This window comes from Heteronotia binoei, chromosome 10 (genome assembly GCF_032191835.1).
Source record: "Heteronotia binoei isolate CCM8104 ecotype False Entrance Well chromosome 10, APGP_CSIRO_Hbin_v1, whole genome shotgun sequence".
Classification (NCBI taxonomy): Eukaryota; Metazoa; Chordata; class Lepidosauria; order Squamata; family Gekkonidae; genus Heteronotia; species Heteronotia binoei.
Window position 1 is genome coordinate 71907711 of NC_083232.1, and position 13550 is coordinate 71921260.

Here is a 13550-nt window from a genome sequence, read left to right on the forward strand (position 1 = left end):
ACTGGCTCTCAGCAGGGCATGAGGGAGGTTATTAATTCATAGGGTTACCGGGAGTTGGAAGTGACTTTACAAAACTTAACACACACACACCTGTTGGTGATATTATCCTGATTTCCTTGGGCTTTGATGGCTCTGTACACATCCACTTCCACTGTAGTGAGAAAGCCAGAGTGGTGCAATGGTTAGAATGTCAGACTCAGAGCTGGAAGACCCAGTTTTGAATCCCCACTGTTGCCATGAAAGGTTGCTTGATGTTTTTGAGGTAGTGACACACCCTCAGACTAACCTACCTCACAGGGTTGTTTTGAGGGTAACATGGAGCCCCTTTGGGTCTCCATTGGAGAAAAAGTCAGAGCATAAACAAAGTCAATAAATAATGTGACTCTTGCACAGTAGTCTCAGCTTTGTGGGTACAGGGCCCTAGTGTGGTGGCCCCACTGCAACATGACTAATCACAAGCATGTCCCATTCCTCCTGTGACTGGGAAGCAGTGGTCCCAGCCATGAGGATGGAACACAGAGGTGTGGTGCCCACACGGTGAGACAAATGCTTTTAGTTGAGGGTGGGGCACATTGGATATTTCCTCCAGTCCCCTCTATATCCTATGGAAACTATCAAAAGCATTAAAAACATGAGGTGCTTATAGTGAATAACTGCCATCTCCCCCTCCTCCATGTGCATTACCTGAACATGCTTGAGGTTTCTACAAGCTCAAGAATACTATAGGAATAAAGGAGGAAAAATCACCAGTGAGAATCGCCGTCTCTATGGCAATGGTTTGATTCTGTGCAATCCTCAAAGCATTGTGTTACTTTGGGGGGTATATGTGCTGTGGAGGGACCTCTAAAACCCTTGGGGGGCAATGGAACCAAAGAGAAAAGAGTGCAGAGGGTGGGAGGGGAGGGGGACGCACTCTTGATATTTTGCCTTTTTAAAATAAAATCCCAATATTCAAGTAGCTGAAGAGCAAGGGCAGAAACGGCCCTCCGGTTTGTAAGATACAGTTGCCTATAGCCAGAATACATGAACCTTGTGCCCTAAAGAAAGAAATCAGGCAAAGGAGCACAAGGCTGGGCAAGTGTGAAGGTGATGCTTCCAGTCGAGCAAAGCAGAGCACCCAGGCAGGGATGATCCTCTGCTCTGTAGCATCTGAATTAGACACCCCCGGCGTTAGACGCGGCGCGCCTTGGGCGGCGGGCGCGGGGTGTTTCTTCCACTCCAGCCAGAATACAAAGCAGCTCCGAGGGGGAGCGGCCCAGAGGCTCGCTAACACGTTTCCTCGCGCCTTGGCAAAGAAGCGTCGCACAAAAGAGCAGGCTCCGTCTTCCGCCAGGCACGCCTGCGTACTGGGCGCCCGTCGCCTGTGCGCGCGAGCGAGCTGTGTAAACTCTCTTCGCCCGGGACGTCGCTCTGCGATTCGGTTTGTGCGCTCTCTCGCTCGCTCGCTCGCTCTTTTTCTCCCCTTGAAACATGAGGCCTCTGGGTCTCCGTGATGTGAGCAGGTGAGAATGTCCGCTGGCAAGTCCAAATGATATTTTCAGGTGAGTAATGACCGCCTGCGGTCCGGGCACGGGCGCTTCACTTTTCTTGCCCTCCTCTCTCTCCCGCCCTCCCGTTTGTTGCCCCCCCTCTCGCTTGTTGCAGGGCTATTAAGCCGCCCCCCCCCCCGGTCATTTCCAGTCAGCTCTCTGGAATCTGGCACCCTCCGGGGAGAATGAATGGGATCCCGCTTCTCTGCCCTCTCCTCGGCCAGATGCTCTCTTGGCAGCCTCCGGCAAGAGAAGCTGGACGGGATTTCTTTATTGGTGGGCTGCTTTGCGCGGAGCCCTTGGGTAGAAGTGAATCTTCTTAGTAACAGGGGCTGGCTGGCAGCTCCTACAACGCTTTTGGTCGCCAGAGCCTCCCGGCTGCTTTGTCGCGCTCTTAAATGTTGCCTTGCTGGTCTAATGACCCTCTGCTTCTTTATTGGTGTGCGTTTTTGAACATAGGCTGTATAAGACTTCTGGTAAAGGCAGATGTTGCGCTTGCTAGTGAGTGGTTTTCTTTTGTGTGTCTCCCCCAACACCCCAGAATGCTTCTTCCTGTGAAGTCAGTTGGGCTTTATCAGATGTGCCTCTTGATCCTGTGATTGTTTACTGAAGTGAATTGAGTTCAGTAGGGTTTCATCCCGTGTAGGTGTGCGTGCGATTTCAGATTTTGAAGCGTGAAGCTTGGGTTCCTAACCTGATACCCATGAAGGAGTAGCTAGATATGCTCATTCTCAGCCCCCCATACACATTTGGAAATATTATGTGCATTGCAATAAAACATGTGATTGTATGAATAATGGTTAACCCCTGGTTTAAGAGTCTGTAGAGGAAAATAGCCTCCAAAGCAACCTGTTTTGCAATGCAATAAAGAAAGCAGAGTTAGACCATGCTACACCCAGTGACTTCAGTGGATTTTGGAAGGTGTAACACTGTTTAGGATTGCATAGTGTTGGTGCATTCACTAGCAAAGAATATGCTTTAATCCTCCATGAAAATGTTGATGACTGTTATTTGCCCAGAAATCCATCTTTATGCTTTACACAGGGCACTCTTGTGGTATAGAAAGGACTAGGGAGAATCCGCAAGGTTGAGACTTTTAATATTTCAAAAGCTGGTATTCCTCCCTGTTCTTACTTTTGAGGAGGCAGAATGGAATTTCTTCACTTTCTTGTGTTTCTTTAAGAGAGACCCCACCCCCAAATTGGCATATAATGAATTACCACATCGCTTTTCCTCTGGTGAGGTAATAGGGATTTTTTTTTAACATGTGGTCTCATTCAAACAAAGGATTCCGTGTGAATCTAAAGGAGTGACTGCTCTGTAATGTGGATTTGAGCATCTCATAAAATATGCACTGGAATGGTCCTGGTATGGCAATGGATGGCATTGTCCCCAAGGACTCAAGTCTATCACATTCTGATCTCTAAACCCTTTCAAATCAAAAATGGGGTGGTATGAGATAGAACTGGAGACTTTCATTTTATGTAGAAGGTCCCTGTCAGTTGTGGACAGATTCCTACTCACCCCCCCCCCAATGATACAGATTTTTAAGCACCATTTTTTCTCTTCACATGTGCCATTAGCATTTGCTTTTTATCGTGGAATGGGGCTCCTGACAGTTAAGGTTTTTTTTCCACCCAGCACAACTAGTCAAAGACAATGGTGGTTCTGAACACAGAAGTCTGCTTCTGACTTCCCACAGCAGTAGTGTTTTTCAAGCCCCACTGAGCAAAGAGGCTGTGTTTGTTCTGCCAGTGTCTGAGATGGGGGGTGCATGGGGGTGGCTTTGGAATGCCAGACTGAACTCTTTGTGCCTCATTATTCACCATGACAAATGGTAATATAAGCTGCAAAACTTTCCGCTGGGTCTTGCTTGACTGAGGCTTCAATCCAAAGCCTCCCTGAATTGGTGGAAAGGCACCTTGTCTTTCCATGAAATTGAGATCAAGCGCTTTGAGATTCTGCCTAAAGTTCTCTGTAGGGCAAGCCAGCGTTATGAATTGAACGGAGGAGGCTGGGGTGACTCCATTTGTAGCCTATTATGTAACACATCATAAGCACGCATACACACGCACATACATTTCCCCTGCCTTACATTCTGCTGCTGCCCAACTCTTGCCTTCAGCTCAGCTCCCAATACACAACTGAGGACTGTGAAGGAAGCACCTGAGGCAAAGGGCTACAGGAGAGTAAGGTGAGTGATATCCAGATGGCAGTGCGCACTTCCCAACCTTCTCTCATGTCAGTAGTTTGGGCACCATGTCCAAAAATGAAGAGAAAATGTCATTGGCTGACAAGGTCATCTTGTCAGTCGTATCCAAGAAATTATAACCATGGAAGTTTCCTCCTTCCCAGTCCCCACTGTAGTTGCTCTCCCTAGAAATACCGGTCAAGATTCCCATCTCTTGCTGTTATCTCAGCAGCCTGCCTTCTAGGCTAGGATTTCCTACAACTCCAAGGCATTTCAAGAGTTTTTGGAAGTTTGAATTTAGGAGGGATAAGACCACAAGGAGTAAATGCACTTGACTAACAGGGTAGTTAGTTATTCCAGCTTTGAAGTTTCCCTGAATTGTTTTATGAACCAGGCCAAAATCTCCTTGTCTCTGAATAACATAAAGGAGCAGTGAATGTCCTCTGTAGCGTTCAGTCTAAAGCTTCTGCGAAATAAGGTCGGACAGCTGCCATGGTTAGCCCTTCTAACTGCGGAGGAGCTGCTGTATTGTATTAAACCAGTGATCTGAAGAGAGGTGTCCTAAAAGGACCTTGCATTAGAAAGCCAAATAGCTGGGCAAAAAGCTGCTACAAGCATTCAGCATTCTTGGTTGCATGGAGATGCCACAGTGTGGGGTGGCTTATTGTGGCCAAGCAGTAAGATTTTTCATAAGAGTTTGGTAGTATTTTTCTCTTTCTCAGAAGTCTCAGTGAAGGCTGTAATAGAAATGTAATTTTTGGTACACATGGACTCAGAGCTAGGAAAAGTTCCATTTGGAGGTGGTTTGGCAGATGTGTTTTGCTTTCATGCTTCGATTGTAACCGATTGCCACGCTGGGAAGGAATTTTCCCTCTTTGCCATATGGTCCATCCCCCTTTTGCTTTCCACTGTCATGCATGACACATCTCATTTACTGGAGCCATCTGGATATGCTTTAAGTAAAGGTATGCCTTGCCCTATATTTACCTTCTCTTCTCCATCTGTTGGATGCTAGAATGTGGAGTAGAGGCTTCTGTATTCCCAGGAACTCTTCTTTCCCACATAGTGGGTCCAGGCCTCGATGTGTAGGTTTTCTGCACAAAGTGTGCCCTCCTTGTAAAGGGATCAGGTTCTGTAATAACACTGGCGCCATCTAGCACTGAGTGTCGCACCATTACCGAGTGCACGCATTTAGGCACAGCTAAGCTGTTAATTACAAAATCCAAAAGAGAGATGTAATGTTCAGGTGTGGGGTGTCTGTTTCCTACAAAGTGCAGGTCTTGATTTTTACTCTTCTGAGTGAAACTTTAGCAGACTTTTAGCAGACTTGGATTAAACCTTGGTGGAGCCACCAGACAAAATTGCTTTAGGGCTGATTCCAGCCTCCAGGCCATCAGTTGGCCATCCCATGGTTTGCATAATACAACCTGATATTTTGGGTTATACAAGGCTTGTTTTGCAAAAGTCCTCTCCCTTTACTCCATTTCGATCACCAAAATTCAGGCTTTTAAGAAATGGAGTTCTTAAAAGGCATTGACATTCTAGTTAAATGACTAGTAGGAAGAGATCCCAGTAGGCAGCCGTCTTGGTCTGAAGCAAGAGAACAAAGCAGCAGACAAGTGCACCTTTAAGATCAACTAAGTTTTACTCAGAATGTAAGCTTCCGTATGCTCTTAAGCCAACTTCATCAGGCAAGCTTACATTCTGAATAAAACTTAGTTGGTCTTAAAGGTGAACTTACCTACTGCTTTGTTTTAGTAGGAACAGGACAAGCTTCTCTAGAGTGATGAGGACTATAAATCTACTGAATTTTTAATAGAAATTCAGATTCTATGCCATTTTCTGGGCTGGATATCAAAATCTTTGTTTACATGTTAACATACAGTCACCCCGAGCACACACAGTTGATGTGCAAGTAATCCTGCCTCAATGCAGCCCCAGAAGTTGCTTTCACTTCTTTCCCAAGCCAGCAGTTCTGTGCATCTTTAAAATTCCCAGTTCTTGACATTTGGGGTACTTTTCAGGCAGTTATTCAGATTATAACAGGATGACAGAAGAGAAAGGGGAAGTTTGCCTCCTACTGGAATTGACTGTCTTCTTCTTGTGTTATATTTGCAAATACCCAGGGACCAGTGTTTGTGTTTTGAGTTGAAATTGTGACCAATTAACAGTGTTAAATGTTGACCAAGAAGTGATTAGAGGTGGGCATGAATTCTGAGGACCAACATTGTGAAGGTGAAACAAGGGTTATCTCTTCCTGCACTCTAGCAGTGCTCAAGGGTTATCTCTTCCTGCACACTATACCAATGAGGTGGTATTTTGTAGTGTACGAAGAATGAGATTACCATTTTATGCAATGACAATCACTCTGTTTATGGGTTGAGGTCAGAGACTGCAAAACAGCCTATAAAATGCCCAAATACTTTTTTTTTTAAATAAAGAATATTGTCAGAGTGACGCATGATTTCATTCTGGTCTGATTCAGCAAAGAATATGGTCAGCATTTCATTTCCAGCTGGGCTATCCAGATGTATCCGTGAAGCTCACCAATTGGGGCATGACAACAGTTAGCCCCATTGCTTCCATGAGTCATTCTCCACAAATGTGTCAAATCCTTTTTAGATCCAGCTTAGCCAGTGACCAGCTTGACCTGGATGCCCCAGGTTAGTCGGATTTTGTCAGATCTCAGAAGAAGAAGAACTGCAGATTTATACCCTGCCCTTCTCTCTGAATCAGAGACTCAGAGCGGCTTACAATCTCCTATATCTTCTCCCCCCACAACAGACACCCTGTGAGGTGGGTGGGGCTGAGAGGGCTCTCTCAGCAGCTGCCCTTTCAAGGACAACTCCTGAGATTGCTATGGCTGACCCAAGGCCATTCCAGCAGGTGCAAGTGGAGGAGTGGGGAATCAAACCCAGTTCTCCCAGACAAGAGTCCACACACTTAACCACTACACCAAACTGGCTAAACCAGATTGGTCCTAATACTGGGATTGGACCACCAAGGTAAGTTGAGGGTTGGTTTGCAGAGGCAGGCAAATAGCAAACCACCTCAGTTCATCTCTTGCCTTGAAAACTCTATGGCAGGGGAGTCAAACATGTGGCTTGAGGGCCAAATCAGTCTGCAAGCAACTCACTATCATCTGCTTCCTTCCTTCTCTCTCTTTCTTTCTTTCTCTCTTGCTTCCTTTTGTGTCACAGCTTGCTTTGCCATGCTTGCTAAATCACACAGGAGCTACAGAGCAAAGCCTCTATTTTCTACATTGGCTGACTAGCACATGAAGCAACTTATGTACGAAAGCTCACAATGCCCAGCCCTTTCATGTTTCCCCCTGGGTCTTAGGCTCAAAGCATTGACCATGAGATTTCTGTGATGAATGTAAATAAATCAAAAGTAGGTTTGCAGCTTACAGACACATGCCTGAACAGCATACTCAAGATTGCTACAGCAGACATTGTCTCCAGATTTTGATGCAATAATTCAAAGCCAGAGGTGTCAGTTATCAGAAACTGTTAAATAAACAAAATATTGCAAGAGTGCTAATCTTTTAAGCATATTTTATTTTAAGGTTTTAAAATTTCTTTGTTTTTGTGTTCTTTATAAAGTTAATATCTCTGCTACTTGGCATTACATTTAATGACACACATGGCCCAGCCTGACAAAGTCATTTACTTCAGATCCAGCCCTCATAACACATGAGTTTGACACCCGTGCTCTATGGGGTCACCTTAATTTGGCTACAACTTGATAGCACTTTCTATCACCAACCTACTAACCACCAACCACATCTTGTGGTACATTATTTCTTTTCACGATGCTTAATTACCTCCTTTTGTATGTCAACATTGTAAGAGAGGGAAGTGTGGAGATAGATCAATATGGGTATCTCCTTCCATGGAGATAGATCAATATGGGTAGCTGTGTTAGTTTGTATGTAGCTGTAGAAAAGATTAGGAGTAGAAAAGAGCAGGAGTCCTGTTCTACAGACAGACTAACACAGCTACCCATCTTGATCGATCATCCCATTGTGTGTAATTTTGTCTGGCATTCTAATCAGTGAATTCTGATATATTATTTGTCTCTAAAAAGGGCAGTCTGCTATCAATTTGCATCACAGAGCTAGAGAAGAAGGGTGTTACTCTTATCTTCTGTACTTTCCCCCCCAACTATAAACACCCCCAGGCCAGGCCTGGGATTCAGTGGGAGCTCACAGGAGAACAGCTCCTGAACCTTTCTGACAGTTACACCTCCTCCTTCCCAACTTGTCCACTGAATAGTAGGTACAGCTGCATAACAATCCCTGGATGAGTTCCACCACCTTTTTATCCTACAAAACGGCCCCTGCCCCAGGTTGCTTTAGACCTTTGAAGAGGTGAGGGGGAGACAGGTACTGATATTGTGACTGGTTTCCCCCCTCCCTTGGGCATGAAGAACGCAAGGGAGCCTTGTTCTATCGTGGAAATTATATGGGGGAAGGAAGCCAACCCCACATTCTGTACCACTGCAGCCTGATCCATGGGTTCTGTCTTGGCAGCTGTTCAAGACCATGCAATGCATCTGGAGTTCTGGTCGCAGAATTCCTGTTTTATAAAAAGCAATGTTTAGCTTTTTTGCAAACTGTTGAACATGCCTAGTTGCCCCCTTTCCCACTATACAGTGTCTGATAGGACCGCCAGCTGTGCACAATACTCACAGTGTCTCTGCATGAGAGATTCATTTAATGGTCTCTTACAATGGTCTCCAGATAAAATGTTGGAATTGCTATTGCATAAGCATACATAAAAGGTCAGGCTTCATGTCTTGAATGTTTAAAAACTAAAAACACGAGCAAGAAACCAATTTTTCATGCTGATCTCTCTCGTCTCTCTTTGCCCAGGTGTTCTACTGATCTTGGCACTGACAGAAGAGCTATTATTTGCTGTTCAGGGACTGTCTCCCAGCTTAGCATCATCTCAAGACCTCCTGACAAACAATATCAGCACCTCAGCTATGGGGATGACTCCTCGAGAGACAAGGCATCACACGACTGAGCCTTCACCCACAGCTGCTGTTGCACGTTTCCATTCTACTAGATCGATGGAGACTACCATTTCTTCCATTGGCCGGAAGAAGTCAAGCAGCAGCCCTGTTGGCAACAAGGAACCATATCACTTATACAACCAGAGTGCTCTGTCTCCTGGAAAGACTCGACCTATGGGGAAAATATTTCAGATCGTCAAAGGCAACTTCACAGGATTTACAGAGCCTTCTGTAAAAACAGGACTGTATTCTCCTTCTCCTAACATGAGGACCCAGTCTCCAAATCACCCATTTCAGACTCCTCCTACAACTCACAGAAGCAGAACTACAGTGCTGGTAACTACAACAGACTCAAATGCTTCTTTCTACAGCAATATCTTGGAAGGCCTTAAAAAAGCAGAGAAGGGGAATTCAGCGGAAACGGTTGTGCAGGAGACAGATCTCACAATACCGGCAACTGGCCCTTCGACTACTCCTGAAATGGTGACGGTGCCTTTTAAGCCCCCGCGCTATGGCATATGGGATATTTTAGGTAAAAATGACTCTTGGGTAATCTCAAACCAGACTGTAAACCAGGTACCCTTTTTTACCAGCCCTGGGACTGCAACAGTAGCATCAGCATCCAGTTATGCTGGTCCAACGGGTGTGGATGCTAACATTTCATTGCATACAATGGGAAGTCCTAATGGAACATCTATGACAATGCCCCCCTCTTGGTCTAATACCAGCTTCCCAAGCAGAGCACTCTCCACAGAGCCCTCCACGTGGCTGCCAACTTCCACTTCGACAGCAACGGGAAATTTCCTAAACAGATTGGTACCTGCAGGAACCTGGAAACCTGGCATGCCAGGAAATATTTCTCATGTCACAGAGGGGGACAAGCCCCAGCACAGGGCAACAATTTGTCTCAGCAAAGTGGATATAGCATGGATCATTTTGGCCATCAGTGTCCCCATATCATCATGCTGTAAGTTAGCTTTCTTTCTCTTGCCTTCCTGAGACATGTTAGGTTGGATATACATGATGCAGGGAGCAAAATGGGGTCCCAGGCTCCTGAAAACACAATGCTGGGAGTTTGATCCGGGGTGTTTTGTTGGTGCTTTCTCTAGCCATGGTAACACTTGTTCAACGGGATTTCTGCATTGTGTTTGCAGTTACTGGTGTTGTTTATGGGAGTTCCCTCTAAGCTAAGTTCATGTGAGCTAGCTCATAGTTTTTTAGCCTCTGGCTCACACATTTTTGTTTTATCTCAGCTTGCTCAGGAAGGATGGCCCCTGAGCACACTAATTTAGGCAGTCCCTCACAACTTTAATGCCAGTAGCTCACAAAGTAGAATGTTTGCTCACAAGACTCCACAGCTAAGAGGGAACTTGGCCATATGACATCCTGAGTTGGATCCATTGAACTGTTCTAAAGAGTTCTGGCTTTGGAAAGGGACTGTCCTGCCTCCCCTAAGTTGTTTTCCTGTTCAAATAGCCAGTGCTAAGGGAGAGGGTTGGGGGACTTCAGGAGCAGTATGAGATATGGCAAAAGTGACAGCTATAGCTGGAGGGAGGATTTAGCTGAAATCATTCACATGCCTTAGCACACATGGAATTCTTCCTACTCTTTGTACCGCAAGCACTGGTTACTTTTTCCTGATGATCATTCAGACGCTATCAAATGTAGTTACTTTTCTGTTCTACTGATGGGAATTACTTCATTGAAGTTCATTACTGCCAGTGGTAGTCCACCAGGGGAGATTAAAGGATTTGGTGGTAGAGATATTTGGAGCATTGAAATTTCAACTCTCTCACACTAACATTAGCATACTCTGCAGTATCCAAAGACGCTATTGGAATTTCTAAATCCACAGGCTATATACCTCCTCTAGGAGAGCAACAATAAGATATGTCAAGGTGCAACATTATGGTGTGTGATCAGGGCGAAAAAAGGGGCACCAAACATGGGTGTAATGGATCATGCTTGATCTACAGATCTGATCATTTGATTCCCTCACCCCTTTTTGCAAAGCAGTATAATGTTATCATGGGAGTTAGGCAGGATGGTCAATAAAGAAAGCTTTTAGGGTAGAAATTCTGGTCTGACCATTTCAAAACAACAGTTCATAACACAGATACGGATAGCTACTATGTCCCAACTAGTTGCAAAAGCTGTGTTGAAGGAAAACTTACCCATATTAAGTGAAACAATTAAGCTACAAATTGGGTCAGTCTACTCTCCAGTCTTCCATCCCAGAAGGAACCACCAATCCCATCCATCTTATCCATAATAAATGGATTTGGCCCAACCATCATGTTTCCACTCAGCATTAATGTTCACATACTGTATGATGACAAGAAATATGGCAGGATTAGCAGGCAGTACAGAAAAGCACAGAGGCTATGGAGAAGTGGGGATAGGTAATTATTCAGAATAGTTTGAGAGAGAAACAGCAAATTATACTGAACATGACTGTTAGACTGGAGGGTATTTAAAAGAGCTCCTCCTAGAACAGGGGTGTAAAACATGTGGCCCGGGGGCCAAATGAGACCCCTGGAGGGCTCCTATCAGGCCCACAAGCAACTCACTGTCATCTTCTCCTTCTCTTGCTTCCTTCTGAACCACAACTTGCTTTGCCAGGCTTGCTCCTCCCTTGGGGAGGAAGTGGGGGAAGGAGAGCTAGCTTTGCCAGGCTCTCTCAGTTGCACAGCAGAACTACTGAGCCAAGCCTCTCTTCCTTCAGTTGGCTGATGCTTAACAAGTCCATGAGGTGGATTAGGCTGTGTGTGTATTTGTCTGTGTCCTTTATAAAGTTTATATCTCCCCTTTCTGGCATTACATTTTATGACATACATGGCCCGACAAGGTGAAGATTCAACCCTCATAACAAATTAGTTCGACACCCTCCTAGAAAATATGAAAATGCACTTCTTAAACCACCCTGTGGTGAAACATGAGATATACAGGGACTGAAATGAAATTAGGGGCCAGTTCTTGTCACATGCTTACAGCTCACTGCATTCCATGCCACCATAAGAGGTTAAAGATGGGTCTCAGGCCTGGAAATTTTGAAGACCACTGTTGTAGATGATCTTGCAAATCAAAACCTGCTGTAGCTATTATCTACTCATGTGAAAGTCTAGAAACCACTGCATGGATTTAAGGTTGTTTTCAAGTATATATTTTGCAGGCGCTTCCTTAACAGATAACAGAATACAGTGTCTAAATCAGTTCATATTCTTATACAATTAACACAACTTGATGGAACATCTGTGTTTGCCTTTGAGAATTCATTGACCATCCACCAGATCTGAATATAGAAGAACATGGTTGCTTAAGCCAGGAGCAGTAACTAAATAAAAGTGTTGCCTGGTTCAGAGCTCCAGCTTTTCCACATCAAAACTGTAGTCGTTCTGTGGGATTAACAAAGCAGCCACGCCTAACCATTGGATTTTAATTACAGAAATTATTAGTGATAGGAAGCTGCAAACAAGTGATAGTCTGGGTGGAACATTAACTTTTCAGTTTATTTCCCAGATCTGGCTGCCAGATCATAAACCTATACCAAAAGCTGAATAGTGGTGAAGAAGACTTAACTCTGTTGGCTAAGTCTCTCTGGAGTGGGCTTCATCTGAGTAATTACATGTAGACAACTAAAAGAGTTTAAATTAAGAAAAGGTCAGGCAGCCTAGATTTACTGAAGCTCTGGTGGGAGGCAGAGTTTTTCTCAGAGTGTTGTAGGTGGTATGTTAGAAATCATTGGGGGAAGTACAGACTCATCTAATTACTGTGCTTGGCTAGAATACAAAGTACCATGAAACAAAGTCTGTGGCAGAGTTTCCAACTAACCTGGAGGGAAAAAGCCTATTTGAGGCAGGGGGGACAGGTGGATTTTGCTTTCATGCCCAGTCAGAAAATTAAGGGCCAAACCAAGAATCGCCAGCAATCTGGAGAAGAAAATGCATTCTTATATGTGAGCAGGGAGGAAGAAAGGGGGTGTGTGTTATGTTGTGATACATGTTTGTCAAGTGAGCAGTTGAACTGATATATTTACTTTCAGTCCCCACAAAAGCTCAGGCACCCTTTTTCTCACAATCTACTACACCTTTCCTTCACACTCCTTCTTCAGAACTGAACTCTGTACAAGACAGGTGGCTTGCCTGGTATTTTGTCAGGATAATAATATAATGATGATAATCATGCTCCAATCATTCATTGGTTCTACTTACCCTGCACACTGCACTCCCCTTATCTCAGAGACTGAAAGGCAAGCATTATGGACTAGGCTTGATTTACAGACATCTTGACCGACTCAACACTTTTCTTGTCATCATAATGCGAAATAAATAACTGGCTTTTTCCTTGACAGACAGACCAGTTGCAGCTCTTCATTCCTACTTCCTGAAAATTCATTCTCACAGAAATGTAGTTTCATGATTGGCAAAAATGAGCAGCTGGTACCGTATGTACTTCAGGGGCAAAATCACCTCACAGAAAGGCACTGAGTAGCAAGGAGATTGCTGCCACCTTCAGGACACAAAGCAAACATGTCCACAGTTCTTGCCTTACTTTTGCTCCAGGTTTATTAGTCACCCTAATTTTTAGAATCAATACATTGGTCCCAATCAGAATGTTACAAGAAAGAAAATTGTGTTGGTAAGATAAAGCAGGTGAAACCCATCAGTGGGTGTTGCACAAGCTCTGGGTGTATCTAAAGAATCAGCTTGTGTTTTTCAAAGGAATAAATAAATACTCATCTTGTTAGCAAGGTTAGGTTCTGCAGTGATACAAATGCATCACTGTAAAATTGTCCTGTTAAAGCCTCTACT

At 44.5% G+C, this 13550-nt stretch overlaps 1 protein-coding gene across 5 annotated transcripts in view; it reads left to right on the top strand.

Moving 5' to 3' along the window:
* Positions 1-13550, top strand: part of TMEM108 (transmembrane protein 108) — a 277929-nt gene that overhangs the window by 228328 nt on the left and 36051 nt on the right. For 4 of the 5 annotated variants that reach the window (XM_060248884.1, XM_060248887.1, XM_060248885.1 and 1 more), the window contains one exon: positions 8597-9706. In XM_060248884.1, the coding sequence (XP_060104867.1) occupies positions 8597-9706 (1110 nt within the window). Of the gene's footprint in view, positions 1-1319; positions 1542-8596; positions 9707-13550 lie in introns of those variants that run through there. The other variant, XM_060248889.1, reaches the window with a different exon arrangement.